This window comes from Curcuma longa, chromosome 11 (genome assembly GCF_044706935.1).
Source record: "Curcuma longa cultivar G26 ecotype Majalengka, Jawa Barat chromosome 11, ITB_CL_G26_1.1, whole genome shotgun sequence".
Classification (NCBI taxonomy): domain Eukaryota; kingdom Viridiplantae; phylum Streptophyta; class Magnoliopsida; order Zingiberales; family Zingiberaceae; genus Curcuma; species Curcuma longa.
Window position 1 is genome coordinate 19,626,616 of NC_133871.1, and position 19,694 is coordinate 19,646,309.

General features: G+C 39.8%; 5 protein-coding genes across 6 annotated transcripts; 1 reads left to right on the top strand and 4 right to left on the bottom strand.

Annotated features, from left to right (window-relative positions):
• Positions 1-166: 166 nt before the first annotated feature.
• On the bottom strand, positions 167-6,347 carry LOC141838903 (calcium-transporting ATPase, endoplasmic reticulum-type). 2 transcript variants are annotated; one of them, XM_074726527.1, is made up of 9 exons: positions 6,269-6,347; positions 4,126-5,565; positions 3,476-3,584; positions 3,280-3,401; positions 2,421-2,699; positions 1,926-2,309; positions 1,498-1,607; positions 1,170-1,398; positions 167-944 (listed from the first exon to the last, which is right to left on the bottom strand). In XM_074726527.1, the coding sequence occupies exons 2-9, from the start codon at positions 5,479-5,481 to the stop codon at positions 387-389; spliced, it is 3,147 nt and encodes a 1,048-aa protein (XP_074582628.1). In that variant the 5' UTR covers positions 5,482-5,565; positions 6,269-6,347; the 3' UTR covers positions 167-386. The 2 variants fall into 2 exon arrangements, with proteins under 2 accessions (XP_074582628.1, XP_074582627.1); XM_074726526.1 differs by lacking the exon at positions 6,269-6,347 and adding an exon at positions 5,884-6,062.
• A 1,504-nt stretch (positions 6,348-7,851) lies between these two features.
• On the bottom strand, positions 7,852-8,507 carry LOC141840988 (calcium-binding protein KIC-like). Its single transcript, XM_074729104.1, has one exon. The coding sequence runs from the start codon at positions 8,338-8,340 to the stop codon at positions 7,951-7,953; it is 390 nt and encodes a 129-aa protein (XP_074585205.1). The 5' UTR covers positions 8,341-8,507; the 3' UTR covers positions 7,852-7,950.
• Positions 8,339-9,238, top strand: LOC141837290 (mitochondrial import inner membrane translocase subunit TIM23-1-like). Its single transcript, XM_074724718.1, is given in 3 exon segments — positions 8,339-8,390; positions 8,681-9,026; positions 9,028-9,238. Coding segments are annotated over 3 exon segments (600 nt in total). The 3' UTR covers positions 9,230-9,238.
• Positions 9,239-11,431: 2,193 nt separating this feature from the next.
• On the bottom strand, positions 11,432-13,929 carry LOC141839989 (aquaporin NIP3-1). Its single transcript, XM_074727858.1, has 4 exons — positions 13,377-13,929; positions 12,073-12,492; positions 11,935-11,996; positions 11,432-11,842 (listed from the first exon to the last, which is right to left on the bottom strand). The coding sequence occupies exons 1-4, from the start codon at positions 13,596-13,598 to the stop codon at positions 11,647-11,649; spliced, it is 900 nt and encodes a 299-aa protein (XP_074583959.1). The 5' UTR covers positions 13,599-13,929; the 3' UTR covers positions 11,432-11,646.
• A 1,446-nt stretch (positions 13,930-15,375) lies between these two features.
• Positions 15,376-19,319, bottom strand: LOC141837291 (putative serine protease EDA2). Its single transcript, XM_074724719.1, has 13 exons — positions 19,146-19,319; positions 18,796-18,921; positions 18,163-18,318; positions 17,824-18,000; positions 17,510-17,626; positions 17,315-17,365; positions 17,162-17,233; positions 16,489-16,594; positions 16,297-16,393; positions 15,937-16,028; positions 15,701-15,775; positions 15,544-15,627; positions 15,376-15,467 (listed from the first exon to the last, which is right to left on the bottom strand). The coding sequence occupies exons 1-13, from the start codon at positions 19,317-19,319 to the stop codon at positions 15,376-15,378; spliced, it is 1,419 nt and encodes a 472-aa protein (XP_074580820.1).
• Between the last annotated feature and the right edge of the window lie 375 nt (positions 19,320-19,694).

The following is a 19,694-nucleotide window of genomic DNA, read 5'->3' on the forward strand; positions in this document are numbered from 1 at the left end:
TCTTCAGGCTTATTAAAATGTCCATGAACAAGTTCTCATGTTGTATGATACTATCTCTTGATCTCAAAGTCTTGAAGCTAAGTGTCGTAAAGAAGGATCACAAAGTGCTTTTTCTTATACATCTCTTGCTTCCTAACGCACATAAATGAATGTCTACAGCTCAGGATACGCTTGAATTGAGAAGCTCACATCGAAAATTAGCTAACAAAGTTGTACACTTAAGAAATGCTCACCTACAAATCCATACATGACGAACAAGGCAGCTCGATCGTTGATATTGGGACATTAGTGTCAATGGATTTTTAACAGGACTAACTGTACAACAACTAACTAACTAATGTGAGTTCTAGCATAGCATATTTTTAACTTTAAAGCATCTGATATGACTATGCCATCTTCTGCTTCTGAGTCCACCATTTCCTCCTGCCGATATACTTGAGGATCTCATCGATAAGCACCACAGGAGCAGAAAACAGAATAACTAAAAGCCACTCCTTCAAGCTCAATGGCACTATTCCGAAGATGCTTGCCAGAAACGGAACATAGAGGACGACGAAATGCAGCCCGAAAGAAACCATCATTGCAAGGAGGAGCCATGGGTTCCTCCAAGGTGGCATCCTAAGCAAGCTATTGTCTTCGGATAAAGCATTCAGAGAATTGAACATCTCAATGGCTACTAAGACGGATAGAGATAAGGTCATTGCCTTGATTTTTCCATGGGTGAAATAGTGGCAGGGATCTGTGAAGGATATCATACGGTCACCAGCAAAGAATGGCTTAGGTGAGAAATCAGTCCATGTGTGGCATTGTCCCCACGAGCGGAGTTCGGCTAAGGACACAATGGTGTGGCCATCACTTGCAAGATCTATGCCCAAGACAGATGGCTGAGTGTACCACAGGATGAAGATGCCAACGGTCGATAAACCAACATAAGAACCAATCACCTGATTTAGTGAAAACAAGCATTAACGTACAAAGAAATTTGCAACAAAGACTTGATTTAGTAGTTACTGAATACACAATGATACCTAAATCAAACATCTTACTACCATTTACCAACTCAGTTAACAGTTGACCTCATCTATAATTCATGAAGATTTGAAGTCATGCTAAGATTAAAATGTCGCATAATATGTAAATGGAATAGCATAGAAACGTGCTATACGAACCAGGTAACGGAAGAGAACCCAAGAGTTGATAAGAGCATCATTGCTCTTTCGCGGTGGTTTCTCCATTATGTCGACATCAGCAGGGTTGAAACCCAGAGCTGTTGCAGGGGGGCCATCTGTGACAAGATTGACCCACAGAAGTTGAACTGGTACTAGGCATTCAGGAATACCAAATGCAGCAGTCAAAAATATGGAGATCACTTCTCCCATGTTCGATGATATCATATATCTTAGCAGCAAAAAACAAAGAGAACAATAATGAGAAAAAAGCGCAAGACCAACAAATTAAAAGATGCATCCTCAAGCTAAAAGATGTTTCCCCAAATACCTAATAAAAGATTTCATGTTGTTGTAGATAGCACGGCCTTCAGCAACTGCTGAGACAATAGTACTGAAATTGTCATCTGCCAAAACCATATCAGCAGCTTCTTTTGCAACCTGAAAAAGATACAAGCTACTGATTTTAATTGATGGTTGGCTATATTACAGGAAACAGGAGAAGAATATATTACTCTTAGCCATTATAAATAAGGTATTTCATACTTGAGGCATAGAAAAATGGACCAAAATTTCTGAATATTAGTAAAAACAAGTCGTGTAAATGAACGCGCCAATTTATAATGAAAATTCTTCATTGGAATCCAAAGCCAATAAAATGCATTCATAAAAAACCTCTAAATTACACTGACTAAATTAAGGTGGATGATTAACAATCTTTAATTCTAAAGTAACAGAAAAATTACAAGTTTTATTTACCTCGGTTCCTGTGATACCCATAGCAATACCAATATCAGCTAGTTTCAATGCAGGTGCATCATTGACTCCGTCTCCAGTCATTGCAACAATTTCACCTATGTCCTTTAGTAGACGTACAATATCTTGCTTATGTCTAGGTTCAGCACGCGAAAAAACTAGTCCACCAGGATTTGACAAGATTTCGGTTTGCTGGCTAATCGGAAGGGTCATAAACTCTTTACCAGAAAAACTTTTGCCTTTGAGGCTTGCCTTGTCAGGGAACAAGCCAATTTCCTGACAGATTGCCTCTGCTGTGGACTTGTTATCTCCAGTAATAACCATAACTTTAATACCTGCACATCTGCAATCTTGAATGGCCTTATGAACTTCATCACGAGGAGGGTCCTGACCAAATTTTGCAGTAGCAAAATTATAATCATTATTGTATAGAAAATACATTTGCAATAATCAGCAGTGAAGACTATAAAAATCATATCGATGGACTCGAGAACTCACCCTCAGACCAACAACTCCAACAAAAATTAGATTACTCTCAATTTCAGGATAGTTTGCAGGATCAAGCAACCTCTTGTGAGCATGATGAGTTTCTGCAATATAATCTGAGAACTCTCCCAAGTTATCTTTAAATGCAAATCCTAAGCATCTTAACCCTTTTGAGCTCATCTCGTGGACTTTGGTCATTATTCTCTGTCTACATGCCTCATCCAACAAAGCAATAGATCCATCTGGAAGATACACACTTGAACTCCTCTCCAAAACACTTTCGAAAGCACCCTGAGAACACAAAAGCAGATTACTGAACAGAGGCTTAAATCAAATTTACTTAGATATTATCTAGCATCAATGCTTACAAACAAATTGAGTAGATTCAGCAAATCCTGGTTCATGTGAAAGACCCATCTAATATTGTCGTTGGTCATAAGAATTGACATTTCTCCACTGTTTCATCGAACCAACACTAGAATACTAGAGTTTTCTCTTCCACTAACCATGGTTTGGCTTAGATTAACTAAACATGATGTAATCTGGTATTGAGCAACACCTATAACCTCAGTGCAATGGGCATTTGAAATGAGAACTCAAGATATGTTTTCTGTCAGGTTGTGGCAAAAAAATAAAATAAGTCATGCTTGGAAGCTATGATCATAGCCATATGAAACCCCCATCTTTTAACCTTTAATTTGTCAGTTCTCAATGTCTAGAAACCCAATTCATTCGCAACAATCTGGGGTGTATCAAGCTCATTAAAATCTTAATCTACCTCTTTCCCTCACATATTTAATTTTAATATATTATCTTGTCTAACTATCAAAATGATTCATGAACTATGTAAACAAGAGGAGCATTGAGGTACCTTCACAAGAAGACGGTTATTTCCTGTTGGTTCTTTGACAAAAACACTCATAGACTTCCTCACACGATCAAACTCAAGTGTCGCGAGCCTTTTTGATCTCTTTATCCACCATTCACAACATCCTGGATTACATGTAAATGAAGCAGAAATTAAATGCAAGATTAGGAAAAATAAAGAGGGAAAATTTTCTCCTCACCTAATCTTACAGGAGTAGAGCAAGTGATAGAAAAATCAGAAGCAAATTCTATTTCATGGATTCTACTCCTTGGATTTGAACTTGGAATTCCCATCTTCTCTACCAGCACCTTCAGGATGAAAATATCAGTAAAGCATATTCTAGTATGATAATAATAGTTGTGTATGAATGATACACTTGCTGAAACTAAATATTTAGCAGAATCATAGAATGGAATTAAAAAAATCATTTGATACAACTGTATTAGTTATTTCCATTAATTATCTAAAAAATGAAAAACTGTAGAAACAAAAAATATGGTCAAATATAACAAATCAAACTTTAAAAGGCACTTTCAATATAGCCATTTAGGGGGTACATCTGTATACAAGAAAGTGACAGTAAAGCATACAGGATGGACCAAGAACCCCATTCAATTGTTTAGCATAATCTCTGGACCAGTGAGCTAGGATTTTAACAATCATGCACTTGCATGTTTAATTCATTAATGGATATATTAGTTCATTCCCATGATGGTTTAAGAAATTTCTTTAGAATGAGGTGGCAGTTTGTATTAATGTAAGCTACTCTTGAGTAATGTTAAACAAGTAGTTGTCATACAACATGTGAATTGTAGATATGCCTCTATGAAAACGAAGAAAGTCACAAACCTTGAGAGCTGCTTCAGTAGGCAGACCTGTTGCCCGAAAAATATAATTGTCACGATATATTCCAGCATCATTGCAAACTGCACAAATCTCTGCTAAAGCCTGCAAATTCTCATCTATTTTCCATTTGTTCCACCGAACAATACCTCCATCCTTTGGGTTGTATGTTGTACCATTTACATGAAACACTCGAATGGAGTTGATATCACCAAGAGTAAAAAATTCATTTACAGACATTTGGTTGGTTGTAAGGGTTCCAGTTTTATCTGAACATATAACAGTTGTACATCCAAGGGTCTCTACACTTGGAAGCTTCCTAACTATGGCATGCTTTTGAGCCATTTTTCTTGTACCCAATGCTAAACAGGTAGTAATTACAGCTGGAAGACCTTCAGGTATAGCTGCTACTGCAAGTGCTACAGCTATTTTGAAATAATATGTACATTTCTCAAAAGAAAAGTGAAAATTCCATAATGCTGAATTTGCATTATCCCAAGTGAAAAAGTTCCGATAGTTAGTAGCCCAGACTAGCAGGCAAACTAGTCCGATTGCAGTAGTTAATCTTTCGCCAAACTCATCTAGTTTTTTCCTCAAGGGGGTGTCATGCTCTTCCTGTGAAGCTTCACTAATCTGAATCTGAATTTTTCCTAGTTCAGTGTCCATTCCTACACTGGTAACTATACAAACACAATTACCATTGACAATGGTTGTACCCGCAAAAAGCATGCATTCTTTTGCTTGCAATTCACAATCAGCTAGAGGTACAGGACTGGTCCCTTTGAGTACAGGCATGCTCTCCCCAGTCAATGAGCTTTGCTCAACCCTCAAAGTTGAGGTGGTCAAAGTAGTTACTCTCACATCTGCAGGGACCTTATCACCAACCCTCAATTCAACAATATCACCTGGGACTAGTTCCCGAGCAGGCAAATCAGGGATGTAACGTCCATCTCTGCGAACTTTGGCATATTCACACTGCATGTTTTTTAGGGCTTCAAGAGCCTTTTCAGCATTAGTCTCCTGCCAGACACCCACAATTGCATTGAGAATAAGAATCGAAAGGATAACAAATGGCTCTACATAAACCTCAAGCCCTGCGTGGCTGGATTCAATTCCCTCCATGTACGAAAGAATAAAGGAGATGAAGGCTGCCATAAGGAGGATTCTAACAAGCAAATCGTCAAACTGATGCAGGATGAGACACCACAAGGGCTTTCCCTTCTCTTTCTTGAGCTCATTCCACCCATACTTTTCTCGCCTTGTCTCAGCTTCGAAAGAGCTTAAACCCTTGCTCAGTTTGACATTGTAAACCTTCAGACAATGCTCTACGGACCAAGCCCATGGGAATGATTTCTCCTCCATACTTCAGAAAAAACAAGTCGAATTCATCTACGCTGCCTGTCCCAGTCAGAAGCATTCACCGTTGAAACGCATACTAAGTAGCATCTGCAGTTCTAAAGGAGATAAGAGCAATATCTAAAGAAATCTAGAGAGAAATTTAACCCCCCCAAAAAGAAAATTTAGCCTTTCCAAGTTAGCTTCACCTTTCTATCTCCTAGAGATAGTTTCTGAAATAAGTAATACGAAGAAGAACACGAATCCAGGAAGAGAGACAGTGGTTACACAAATTAGGCAAAGGAATTCCTTGTGTGTGTGTGTGTGAAATCTAAGAACCATTAACGAAATCCTTACATCAAAAAGAAGCAACCATGAATCAGGCGTCGGCAATCAAGAAAACATGCACAAGGAAAATAGAGAACTCACATAAGGCCTCATGAAAAAAGAAAACATTTTGCTCATCCGATACGCTAGAATGCTCTACCAGCGGAGCAGAGAACTGCCATTAACTGCTTGTTTGTGATGGGACAAAACTGAACAATGAAACGCCGTAACCGCCCCGAAAAGTGGGGAGTCGAATCCAAAAACCGCCCCTTGTTCTCCCCTCTCTCCCTCTCTCTCCTCTCTCATGTAAAAACGAGAAGGAACCATTTCGAAACTGAACGGTAAACTAAGCACAGTGAGAACGAAGATTTATCCATGAGAGCTGCTCAGTGGCTGTGAGGGAGAGATGGAAAAGGACAAAATACGCACAAGAAAAAAGGGAGAAAAATCAAAAGAGGGAAATAGGCAGAAAGGGAAGATAATGGACCTTCGTGGAAGCCGATTGAGGAGCGAGGGCATTAATTCGCTTGGGACCAAAGCAAGGAATCCATGCGGGTCTTTCTCTTCTCTTTCGCTTTCTCTTTCTCTCTGAGTCACAGGCCCTGCAATGAGACTGCTCTCTCCGGGCGCCGCCCGTGCCCACGCCGGCCGTAACCTTGAACCGTCGCGGCGGCTCAAGTAGAGAGAGGCGCCGAGTTGACTTCAAGTCCCCGTGGGCCCCACCTGCCGTTGCCGTTCTTGGGGATCGAATCTAGTTTTACCCACGTCGTTTCCAAAAGTGACACGATTTGCAAATAAAGTTTAAAAAATCTGGTTTATTTTTTAGAATCTTTAACCAACTCAAATTAAAATATTTAAAATTTAAATTTTGATTTGATTTTTAAATCAATTTCTGCCATCCAAGCCAAAACACTAAATTTTCATCAAAATATCATTTTTGGATAAAATAAATTCTAATATATATTTTCCTAGGGGTGTTATCACTTTCCTTCCTTTCTCCTGTTTTTTCTTCTCGACGAGTTCACGAACCAGCAGTGACCTTAATATCATGTTTATTTTAATTTCAAGTAATTAAACTTGTTATTTTCTTCAATTAATTCTCCTCCGGATCTCATTACTTTCTCACTTTCTTGGCAAATACATTAACATACGAATCAATTAATGTTAAATAAGGTCTATTAAAAAGACATCTAATATATAGTGTAATATTCCATTCATATTAACAGATTAAAATATCAATTTTTTTAATTTTCTTAGTCATCATCAGTTTCGAGATTAATATCTTTTTTGGGCATAACATTATTTTGTGCACGCTAAGAGATTAATATCGCTATTTTAATTACCTTGTATTAATTTCCATAATAATTACTTCGAGTGATTGATCGAGTCATCAAACTGATCTAGTCAAGTAAGTGGATAAATAATTGACCTGTTCGAATAGGATATATCAACTAAGATAATCAGGTGGGACACAGACAGACTCGGCCCAAAAAACACGCAACAAGAACAGATTACCAACCACTTAATTATTATTATTATTAAAAGAGATTTGATTAGTTGTTTTGATCAGAGGAAAACATCTATGACTTTGATATATGCCTAAAATATTTTTGTTTATATATGTTTCACCATAAAATAATTTTGAATAAACATATATATATATATTTATATATATATTATCATCATAGAACAACTTAGGTAGACCAATTTTGACAAAGCCTTCATTTTAAAGATAGAAAGTGGTCCAATTTTCATTAAGTTGTTTTAAAATTATATAGTTTTGATTAAAAAATAGAATTTAGATGAAATATAAAGGATATTTCGAATATCAAATTGTGAATAAAATGAATTATTTTAACATTTTGTTAAAAAAAACATTTATTAACTAATTCTTACAACTTATGCGCATTAAAAATGATTTTAAAAAACTAATTTTATTAAAATTTAAATCTAATACTTTCTTTTTCGCTCCAACCTACTTGATTTTGCTATCAACTGGATTGAAGGACGTTAATTTGACAAGTAGTTGACTTTTATCTGTTTGGGAATGATAAGATTATTTGCTGAGATGAGGATCAAAACTTTCACTGCACACGATGCAACAAGATCATAATCCACGGCCTGATCTATATATTGGCACAGTTACAAATTCATCAATCAATTAATCGATTAGCATCGGCCGCCCGGCGGCGGCGTCATGATCATCATCAGCTGGCTCTCGATCCACGCCTCGGCGTCGGCCATCATTTCGGGGCTGAGCCGGACCATGAGCACGCAGAACTCGCGCTCGTTGAGCGCGCCGTCGCCGTCCATGTCCCCTTCCCTCACCATCGCCTCCGCCTCCTCCGCCGTCATCCCCTCCACCCCCAGCGCCGCCGCCGCGTTCCGGCGAAGGCTCTCCGGCGTGATCACCCCGCTCTCCGCCTCCGCCAGCAGCCGGAACCCCCCGCAGAGCTCCTGCATGAACTGCTCCGCCTCCAGCCGCCGCGCCATCACCGGCAGCAGGTCCTCGTACTGATCCCCCGCCGCCTGCCCTCCCGCTTCCCCGTCCCCCACCATGTCCGCGCACCAGCTCGATCGATCGCCCCGCTCCGTCCAATCTCGATGTGGTATTTAATTGCGGAATCGATCAGCTTCTGCGAAGGTGTGCTGCGGACGGCGTCGCGCGGCTTCCGAGAAGCTTCCTCGAGCGTCTTATGGGGCAGGCTCGATCGGGAAAGAGCAGGCAGACTGATTCGTCGTCCACGAAATCTTCCACGTCGAGTTTAAATAAAAAAAAAATTAATGCACGTTTATGATGTCGACAAATTTAAATTGGTCAATTTTTTTATTTTTTATACTGTAAAATTAAAAATTTTAATTGTGGTAATTCACGTATCATAAACTCTGGCGTTTGGAGACGGCTGGAGCAGCTCTGTTCCACGGGTTCACAGTGATGATGACGGCTACCGTGGGCATGATTCAAACGGCCGGCGCCTCTACAACCCCTACTGGGACATCCAGCTCCCTTACCGGACTCTCTACGACATCCCCACATCGCCGGAGTTCCTCTTCCACGAGGAGTCCCTCGCCCAGCGCCGCTCCTGGGCGATAATATCTACGTACACCGGCATCGGCTATCTCTCCGGAGCCTCCGCTGGGGCCTCCCTCGGCCTCCGCCACGCCCTCGGCACCGCTGAGCCCGGCGAAGCGCTCAAGGTCCGCGTCAACCGGATCCTCAACTCCTGAGGCCAGGACGGACGCCGTCCTCATGTACGCCGGTCTTGATCAGAGCGGGATGGTAGCCGCTAGGAATTCGGACGACTGGGTGAACAGCGTGATTGCCGGTCTCGGTACAGGAACCCTGTTCCAGTACGCCAGCGGACCGCGCTCTGCGGCCATTGCTGGTGCCATCGGCGCCTTCATGGCCGGAGCTACTGTAGCCGGCCGGCAAACAGGCCGTGAATAGGTACGTACCGATCGATATAGCATTCAATTTTAATTCTTCTACTACGGGAATTTTGATCTCTCCGTATCATGATCTGACAGTATACGACTAACATAAATTTTCTTATTATGAATTCTTGGTTTGTACTCTTTTGGATCTCGTTTTCATTTTGGAACTGATGATCGATGGTGTTCATGTATTTGTTGGCTTTTACTAATTTCTAACGTATAAGATAATGATGAGAGACTTTTCAATCCCTTTCTGTCTAGTGGAGAAAAAGGTAAAAAGGGAATGAAAAAGTAGGAATTGTGATAGACAAATCATCTCACCAATCTGCTTCATTCTCTTCACCAGTGTTTAAGGTCTTTTAAACGAGAGAGGAGAGAAAGAAAAAGAAACCTGAAGTACACATGAGAGAGGTGGCTGCAGTGGTACTGGTATACATGCATGGTGCAATATGGAAGCCATGATTGGGGGGAATGAAGCCTGGTCCGAGCTCTCTTCTTCCTCATGCACCCATCAAACTGATCGAGGAGAACCAGTCAGACCTCGAGCCAGACAACATTCCCCTCAAAGAAAAAGCTTCCACCTCTATATATGTTCTCCCTTCTCCTTAATTCCTCGTCCATGGAATGATTGCTTTGCACTTCGATGAGAGGAGGAGATAGTAGTGAAGAAGGAACAGGAGTGGCCCAAAGAGAACAAGGTGCTCTCTCTCTCTTTTTATAAGTGAGACGTTACATCTGCTAGCTGGAAGAGTGAGCTTAGCTTGTATATCCACCGTTCATCTGGCACTGGACGGTGGAGGAAGGGTCGAGAGTGTATACAACCCTAGAAAGGATGATATAAGCATTAATAATCTTATCATATGCATTACTTAATCACTTAAATGTTGTTGCTTAGTTGATGTCTTTAATGGAGCAGCTTGTTGGTTAATGTCTTAATGGTGGAAGGAGGTGGATGGCACGGGGACCATGACGTATAAAGACGCATTTAAAATTCATGCATAGCTGAGCTGATCTGAGAGATAATGAATTATTTACTTTGTATTATTTATCCAACTGCATAACAAAAACACAAGATTTCGTGGAGTCCAAAATAGAGAAAAGCAGTTCGAAGTTTTTTTCAGAGGCACTGACAGGTATTCGCTTCTTTTCTCATTAATGCCAGACATGGAGTTCTTTAGTAGAAAACTGTGATAGTTGTCATTGAATTGGAGGAAAGATATGATATTGTATTATTCATGTTTAGTTGCAAAATACTCACAGTTCACCAAGTTAAAACTCTTTGAATAAACAAACTGATGCATGGGCATGCATCGAATTAGGAGAAGAGGTAATTATTAACATGGTGGTCTGTTCAGTTATCCTAGTAAATTAAGGAGTCAAAACAAATGAAATTTATAGATCAACTGTACCACTGGATCCATTTATTTGAAAATATTAACAATAAAAAAAGTAAGATTTCCGAGTTCAATTGAGAGGGGTGATGTTGTCCAATCATATTGCACATGTATAGTGTTGTCGAGTAATAAACTATGTAATAAAATATAAAGTAGAAAATGGTGTCGAAAATTATCAAAAGAAAATAGTGAGAAAACATATTTGAAAGGTAATTTTAGGAGATTTTTATTATTGATTGACAAAAATATAGTCTACTAGGGGTTATTTTAATGGTCTACCCCTATCACTAAAGCGTCATGATCCAATTAGATGGTATCTCTACTTGAGTTGGGAACCTTCAAATCAATTTTAGAGATTAGAGAATGAGAGTTTGCCCATGAGGAAGTTCCCTATTCTCTCTTGATCCATATAATCATATGTTTATATACAATGAAAACAATTAAGGTTTACCCTTAAGTCTAATCTAACAATACATCTACAGATAGAGAGATGAACAGATTACCAATCACAATTAATACATGTCATAAATAAAACTAGGATAATATTTTTTATTTCATCAATACAAACTCTAAATTATTCCTTAATTCTAGAATTAGAAAGACTACTACACACCGATTAAGTTATAAGTCAAAGACATAATTAATGAAAAGATGAAAGTTATGTTTAGAAAGAAATCAATGTGTTTGAAAGAAATTTGATCTCCACTCAGCGTTGCTACCTCACTTCTTTGCAAGACGACTCTTCCAAGGAGGATTTCTATCATAAATCTTTGTATTCTTCGATGTCCTTTTCAAGCACCAGCATTCAAATAATTACTATCAGAGATAAAAGCACCAGCATTCACCTTATTCAAGCACCAAATACACACAAGCATTAAAGTTTACACAAGCCAAACTATAGTAGTTTAACTGCATACACAACATCACACCATACTTGTACTCTCTCCGACGACCTTCTAGTAGTATATCGACCAAAGCAGCAAGGCAAATTATTCAGCTATATATATTCACCGATCGCCGGCGGCCGAGCATTGTCTTAACGGCGGAAGCTCCGGACTTGGCGCGGCATCTCGCCGTCCTCCCCCTTCAGCTTCACGGCAGTGTAGACAGCAGCTCCGGCGATGGCCCCGGCTGTCGGCGCCACAAGATAGATCCACAGCTGCTTGTAGTTGCCCGCTGCCACCGCCGGTCCGAGCGTCCTAACTGGGTTCATCGATCCCCCACTCGAAGGACTAAAATAATTAATAACAATCATTAATGATTATGATTAATATGCATAATTCAATTAATTAGGACGGTAAGTATAGACAATTTAGTAATTAACCCTGCGATGAGAATGTTGAGCATAACCGTGGCGCCAACGGCAATGCCGGCGAGTTCTCCCACCTTCACGGAACATAATGTATTAAAAAGTAGATGAAGCATGGAATGAGATTTGTTTTAGGAAAAGAATGATACGAACAGCGCGAGTATCGGTGGCGACGGCGGTGACGACGAAGAGGAGAATGAAGGTGATGACGAACTCGAGGAAGAAGGCCTGGGCGGCGGAGACGGAGGGGATGGTGACGCCGCCGGAGAGGAAGGGGTGGTAGATGGCCTTGAGGGCGAAGGAGGCGCAGATAGAGGCCGACACCTGGGCCGCCACGTAGGCGGGGACGTGGGACCAGGGGAAGTGGCGCAGCATGGCGAAGGCGACGGTGAGCGACGGGTTCAGGTGGGCGCCGGAGATGTGGCCGGTCGACAGGATCACGACCATGACGGCCAGACCGGCGCACGCCGCGTTGCCGATCAACGTCTCCGCGCCGCTGTACTTCTGGTTCACGATCGGCGCCGCCGTCGCGCCGAATATGAGGATGAACGTCCCCACAAACTCTGCTCCCAGCTGCCATCCATCCAGCCATAGATTCGAGTAATAAAAAAAAAGAAGGAAAAACTATAATTTTGACAAAAAAAAAATTGAATTTTATATGATTTCAACTATTGTTCTTAGTACCGAAAGCAAAACAATAAGTCAACTTTGGTTTGGGACAATCACTAGTGCTGTTTGATTTATTCTGTGTCACTAGGTTCTTGTCTCAAGCAGGATTTGAAATTAGTCCAATCTACAGCGATTCTTCCATGTCCCCACAAAAAGAGAGATTAGAATCAATCACAAGGCATGAATAATTGATCTTTTCCCTGCTTTATGTCTCTTTCAACTCAATAATTCAATAAATGAAATGGAAAATTGATAAGTTTTAAATGAAAATCAAATCAAAATCCACAATAAAGGAAACCATCATCACTTTTGGCTTAGATGCTTCAAGAAGGGCATGCATGCCTGAAAAGTTGGCAGTGGATGTGAAGGAATTGATTGTTCCAGTCATCATCTATTTGCAGATCAAAAGAAACGAAAGATATTATGGAAAAATAAGATAAAAATTTATATGCATGCCTGCATGCATTTCCCAAACGACCTTTTTGTTTGGCATTTCTAAATGATTATTCCTAACCATCAGGCCTGGTTTCATATAATGATTCTTGTTATGAGGCATTTAATAAAATGAAGGAGAAGATAGAGCATCGAAATCAGCAAAACTTATCTCGATTTATTTAAATCTATGGGAAGGCACGCTTCCATAGGTAAAGTTTCCAATCCCCTTGAAATCCCAACTCGTACTAAAATTACTTCAGAAAAGAAAAAACTCTGCTAAAATCATCTCTGAAATGAGTTTTCTTCACAAAAATTAATGTTGAAGTTAACGTAAATTGAGTGCGCGTGCGTACCTTGCGGGTGAGGGAGACGTCGGGCTTGGGGAGGTCGGTGAAGCACGTGCCGGGCGAGGAGGCCCAGGCGTCCACCGGCAGGCACTTGTTGCACCGCGGCGCCGGCTTCCGATCGAACGACAGCGAGTCGACTCGGTCCCGGAGCGAGTTGAACAGCGGCGCCCCCGGCGTCCCCGGCGTCGCCGGCGCCGATCCGTTCGGCGTCTCCGCCACCTCAGCCATTCTCAAACGCACTTCTCTTCTTCCCTCCTGTTTTTTTTTTTGTTTTTGTCTTTTTTTTTTTTTACTTTTTTTGTGTGTGATTGTGGAATGGAAGAGACTTAGTTACATGATCTGAAGCCTTTTATGAATGTATGCCTAAGGAAGAAGGAGAAGAAAGCAGGCCAGCTTAAAAGAAAATCGGAGAATGACTAGTTTGAGACCAAGAAGGAGCTAGCCAGAGGAGATCAAGAACAGAAAAAATCTAGAAATGGAAGGGCGGCTGGGAAGAGTTCATGGCTGCAGCATTCACTAAGTCAGAGAAAAACACAGAGGAGATGAGAGAGATTGCAGATGTAGCAGGCTTTGGAAGGGAGAAGTGATGGTGAATATATTGGGAGGAGTGTGGGAAGGTCAATGCCTTCAGTGACAGCTCACAGACAAGGTCACAGCATCTAAGAAATAGTTACGTGTATTGAAAATAAAGAGAGAGAGGGAGAGAATCATATTCGAGTTTAAGGTTTCTTTGAAAAAAGAGAGAGAGAGAGAGAGAGAGAGAGAACCAACAAAGGTCATCTTTTACATACAAGCTAAAGTGCTTCTACATAAGCTTTGCTTAGTCTTCAATTAGAACAAAGTAATTAATCATGTGCAGCTCAAAGTAACCGCAATGCTAAGCACTTATTCTTTTCTTGGCTTGTTCTAATTAGTGCTCCCTAATCTTTGGGTCACTAGCCACTCTTTTCTTTCCCACACAATCATGAAGCGAGAACATGCTGAGCTTGATTAATCATGTCACTGATTGCTAGTTATTTAGATTCTTTGCTTATCTTAGTCAAAAGCAAATCAATAGCACTTGGCTCTGTCTGCAAATATCAATTGAGTTGTGCAGTATTTTACTAGGTATATATATACATGATGTTGTAATTTTCACTTTCATTTCTTTCATTTTTATTCCATCTTTTCGACTGATGAACCAATTTTGCAAGGAAAACTTCTACCTCGTGAACAAATTCCCTAACACCTTGTAAGAGATTGTTGCATTAGGATTGGATTCAACACTACAGATAGGGCGTTTCAAACAACAAAAACGATTGATCATCGAGTGTCAGTCCCAAAGGACAGATGGGCCATCATCTGCTAGTGCGTTTTTGCATTGCTATTAGCTCAACTTCGCTCTCAAGCAACTACGTTTGTTGGAGCACAGTGCTCCCACTACGATCGATGAGCTCTTCTCGTTGAACAAGGGGAAAAGGAAGGCAGAGAGAGCATCATGCCTTGCACCATTTACACCAACCACATGGAAGAAAGGGGGGAAAAAGGAACGGTGTGGAAGATCTCCCTGAACTCAAAACAAGGATCTCGTGGTGGTGCCTGAATGCCATGATGAAGCTCCACCGTCAGAGCGAAGGACAAGCACTAGCGTGCATTATTCTGTCCTGGCCCATTACTTGCAAAATGATTCTCTTTATTGAGTTGACTCTCACTAGAAGCCACCAACCAGGTAGCAATACAAAAAAGAAGTGGATCAGTCTTAAGACACTTGTGGGACTTTGTTCTTGTGGGCAAAGCCATGGGGACTGTGCAGGTCTCCTAATGATGCAACGACCATGGGGTCTGCGAGCACAAGTCAAGATGGAAGTATTGCAATCTGAACCTATAAAGTGATCACATTTTCAGAGCAAAAATTTTATTTCATTGAAGGAACAATGAAGAACAGTGGTAGGTTTCTTTGGAGTTTCACTTAATTGCATGCATTTTGTTCGATTTTATTCGCGTAATCGGCAAGAAATGCACAGAGTTAATTCCTGCAAGATGAACATTGTGAGAGCCACAATTCCATGTGTTTTATGATCTTCTGCCTCACTGCATGCACTGCCTCTTCACACTTTTCTGCATCACCCGATAAAAATGACTCCTCTGAAATCATCAAACTTGACTACATACAAAGAGAGAAATGTAAGCTAACCTTTTACATTAGAAGCTGATGGAGGACATCCAGCGAGATCGAAACCATGGGCACAGTTGTGGCACTTGATCAAGTAGGTAGGCACTAGAAAGCAGTTCTTATCAGTATCCAAGTTAAAAAAACACATACATAGATCTAAAATGAAGGTAGATCTTACAATCTTTTGATGATGTTTGTTTAGATGCACCAAGCCAAGGATCCTGTGAACCATTGGTGAAAATAATTTTTGTACCTGTATGTTCAAATAGATGATGCAAACTGAAACGAATTCGAACAATAGCAGTAAAACAATTGCAACCTTACTGATTACTGAACTAATTGTGAGTTCTATGGTGCTCACAATCTGTTCGTTCAATGTATTAAGGGCTAGTTAAACATATTTAGGAATCATACCACTAATATTTTTGCCTCCATAATAGACATTGGTCATATTAATTTTGTGGTACACACTTCCGAACATATTCTTACAGAAGTCCAAATGCCACCTACAATTGATAAACATATGTATATGGTGAATTAGATCTTTAGAAACAGCTGAGACTGAAACAATCCAAGCTTCAAGTCCATAATCTCCAAAAACTTTCTACTTCAGCACTTTGATTTGTTAGAGCTTGCATTGCTTCCACATATACATGTACAAAAGTATACGTACTTGCAAGTTCAAGTTTCAATAGGTTAAGGAAGAAGCATAGAAAATTTTAGAGCATTGAAGTATATTACATTCACAAATTTTTACAAGGAAATAATATATACCTCAAGTCAATCCTTGCTGAACGAATAGCATCAGACTTTGGTGCTACTTGAAAATTACCAAACTCAGTACAAAGTTGGAACCACCATAGTCGATCAGCTATCAGATTGTACACAAATGAGAATTTGAAAATTACTGTGGTTTTGCATATCTAAAGAGGTATGCAAAGTTAGAAGCTTAGTGTAGCATCTTACCACTGTTTCCCCCAGGCGTCGTGTTCTTATAATATTCTGGATCATAAAGTTCAAGTGAGGAATAACTCCCAAGAAACTTATTTTTGATATAGCTACTATATACTTCCTGCATACAAAAGTCCATTGAGGATAGAATTCTGATAGAATTGTTTAGCTAAAGAAATCTCAACCCACTATAACTGCAAAAAATTTGCTAACAATATAATAGCCTATCATCTATGACCGACTTGGATTACAACAATTTTACCTAGGTAGTCTAGTTGGTTTTCAGATGAACAACACTCATTGAACAAAATCAAGTTAGTTCCTTGTCAATAAGCAACTTCACTTATTCTTTATCTTGCTTCTAAGAAGGGTCTCATGATCCCAATGATAGTTCAATATCGAAAAACAAAGGTTCCTTGTCACCAAGTAATACTTTTCTTTTATGATCTATATTGCATCAATGTCTAATTGATTTGAAAGGTTTTTTGATGATAGTTTGAGCATGTACACTTGAATCTATTATGAACCAGTGCTGCTGATGGAGCTGTGGAAAGATAATTACCTTTCAAAGTCTAGGAGGTCACATTTTCATTTCAAAGAGAATATAAAGAAATGTATGCCCAAGATATCAACAAGATACCGATAAATCTAGATCTAGAGTTATGGTGAGAGAAAGATAAAAGGGTACCAATAAGTTTGTCCCATTTTTTTTGGCATCAATAAGAGGATAACATAGTTCATCAGGACTACCCTCCTGAATCTGAAAAATGCAATATCATTAGCTTAGCTAGAGGAATTAGGAAAGAAAAAAACAGTTCGGTCTGCTATTTAATCTGCTTACAGCTGAACCAGCAGCATCAGCCAGCAGGTACAACAAGTAGTCGTCGTTAATCTGGTGACATAGAATAGCAAACTCAATTTTACTTTAAATGGTTTCTGACAATGATTGTGTGTTATGATTTCATTAAAATTACTAGGATTATGTTCATTCATAAAGATTTTTATTGTTCCATAAATTATGGTACAGAAACATAACCTTAGGTGCACCAAACAAGTTCTTCACAGATTTTCCATCATCCTGAAGTTTCTTCTCAGCAAGATTAGTTATTTCTTGAAGCACAGCTTTACATTCAGGGCCAACTGACCTTCCAATCTGCAAAAGTGATGACAACATGCAGAGATTTAGAAGTTCCTCATCTGTCACTTTTTCTTGTCTTTAAAATTTTTTGCTATTTAAACAAGAAATGGGGAAAAAACGCACATTTCTAGTTACAAAAACATAGAAAAGATGACATTGAAAAAAACCATATATATATGAAAGAAAGAAGGAGAGAATAGATGGCAATGGACCTGTAGATCATAATCTGCAAAGTTATAAACCATATGAATAGCTGCCGAACTCGCAAGACTCCCACAAGTTAGATGAGGAAATTTTAGACGGAACCAGGCGCTGAGTGCTCCAGCATATGAAAGACCAATGACAAACCAGGGACTTTCCCCTACACTATATTTTGCATTCAAATGCTCCTGCAGGAAAAGCAGCAAAAAGTGCCAATAAGAAATTCAGATGATAGTACTGATCGGAGAGTAGAGAAACATAATTCAACTAGAGATATTTCATCAACTGTATGAATGAAACAAGATTAAGATACAGAGTTCCATAAATCTCAATTAGTTTAGAGTGCCAACCTGGTAATACTGGCGGAAAAGAGCCATGTCAAACAAAGCTTGCTTTGAGGAAAGAAATCGAAGGTTTCTGGTTGTTAAGTTACTGAAAGGGGAACTTTTTCCATAGTATCTGTGCTCTAGAGAAACCAAAGCCGCACCGAATTTTTTTGCTAGTACCTACACATCCCATCAATTTCTTGAAAAGAGGATCAATGATTCAAGATAATATAATGCAAAAGGAGGTTATAATGTACACCTAATACAGTTAAATATGTATGTATATATTCAAAACTATATTGGTTGTGTTTTTGCAGCTCAAAATTTATGTTTAGCATATACATGCTTCAAAGAAACGGAAATCTCAGTAAAACTTTAAACATGTTAATACCCTTATAAATTGTAAATGGTAAGCCTATTGGTATCTAAGAATGACAAAGATTATTTGATGGATGGTGCCAGTAAGAACATATTTTAAAGAACATAACGTTTCCAAACAGGACAATGACTCCTAAAATTGCTAAATATTTTTAATAACTTTTACTTTCAGACGATATTTGGCAGACTGGCTCAGTCTCACTTAAGAAACCAAATTTTACTGTCAGAGGGCAATGAAAAGTAAGTTAAACGTAGTTTAGCAAGAGGCACCACACTTACAGCTATATAACTTCTATAAATGCCGTCACATGTCTCTTCACCGCAAACTACAAGAAATACTGGGCCTTTAGGAGCTTGGTAGTGATCGAGAAATTCATAATAACGCTGCTGGAATTTATGATGTCCCTGCATATCGCATGCAAAATTAAGGATTACTTTCCTGTTTCGTTAAAAACCACTCTAATTCAATACGAACATGAAGAAAATCAACACCCCAAAAGCTCAAAGACAAAACATCTCAAAATGTTACTAGATAACCAACTGCTTGAATGAATAGAGGCGCAGAGGGAAAATAACAAAAGAAAGAGAATCGCAAGGAGGAAGAAGATGATAGAGAGAGAGGTGCAAACCGTAATGGAGAAGTGGTCGAGGGTTTGATTGAACCAGTGCTCTTTCTGGGTGAGGAAGTAGTCGTTTTCTTCTTCCAACTTGCGGAAGCGGGAACGCTGGGACTCCGCCGCAGGGGGAAAGGAGGAGAAGAAGAAGAGGACAACGAGAGAAAAGGCACCGATGAGAGTCGTCATGGCAGGCGAAGGAAGAAGGAGATGCAAGGCGAAGTGGATTTGGAGACAAGATCGCCATGCTTGATGAGAGACGACGGTTCCAAGTTACATGGGAGTTAACCAGCATTAATACCTCAATTAAAAACGGATTGAGAAATATACTTGGAAACGGACAAAATTAAAGTATTTAGAATTCTCGAATTCTGCTTTATATCCAGAATTTCAGAATCAAGATTTGAGCAACGTAACGCCTGTGTAAAACCATTCTCCATTGCACTACCGAAACTGGGAGCTGAGCATCTCAGCTCGGGATTTGACTTTGGACCACACCAACGTGATCTCGACTAGAACTCGCAGCCAGCGAAGATCGTCCCCAATGGCGTTAGGTTGCTGCTG

What these genes read in the sequence shown, in the direction of transcription:
- LOC141838903 (XM_074726527.1), bottom strand. Translation starts at nt 5,481, where the DNA reads ATGGAGGAGAAATCATTCCCATGGGCTTGGTCCGTAGAGCATTGTCTG. An exon ending in CTCTACTCCTGTAAGATTAG is followed by an intron (nt 3,402 to 3,475) that starts GTGAGGAGAAAA and finishes CATGTAATCCAG; the next exon opens with GATGTTGTGAATGGTGGATA. An exon ending in ATAACCGTCTTCTTGTGAAG is followed by an intron (nt 2,700 to 3,279) that starts GTACCTCAATGC and finishes TTGTGTTCTCAG; the next exon opens with GGTGCTTTCGAAAGTGTTTT.
- LOC141840988 (XM_074729104.1), bottom strand. Translation starts at nt 8,340, where the DNA reads ATGGTGGGGGACGGGGAAGCGGGAGGGCAGGCGGCGGGGGATCAGTAC.
- LOC141839989 (XM_074727858.1), bottom strand. Translation starts at nt 13,598, where the DNA reads ATGGCTGAGGTGGCGGAGACGCCGAACGGATCGGCGCCGGCGACGCCG. An exon ending in ACGTCTCCCTCACCCGCAAG is followed by an intron (nt 12,493 to 13,376) that starts GTACGCACGCGC and finishes GATGGATGGCAG; the next exon opens with CTGGGAGCAGAGTTTGTGGG. An exon ending in TCGCCACCGATACTCGCGCT is followed by an intron (nt 11,997 to 12,072) that starts GTTCGTATCATT and finishes TGTTCCGTGAAG; the next exon opens with GTGGGAGAACTCGCCGGCAT.
- LOC141837291 (XM_074724719.1), bottom strand. Translation starts at nt 19,319, where the DNA reads ATGACGACTCTCATCGGTGCCTTTTCTCTCGTTGTCCTCTTCTTCTTC. An exon ending in TTTATAGAAGTTATATAGCT is followed by an intron (nt 18,319 to 18,795) that starts GTAAGTGTGGTG and finishes TGGGATGTGTAG; the next exon opens with GTACTAGCAAAAAAATTCGG. An exon ending in TTTTCCGCCAGTATTACCAG is followed by an intron (nt 18,001 to 18,162) that starts GTTGGCACTCTA and finishes CTTTTCCTGCAG; the next exon opens with GAGCATTTGAATGCAAAATA.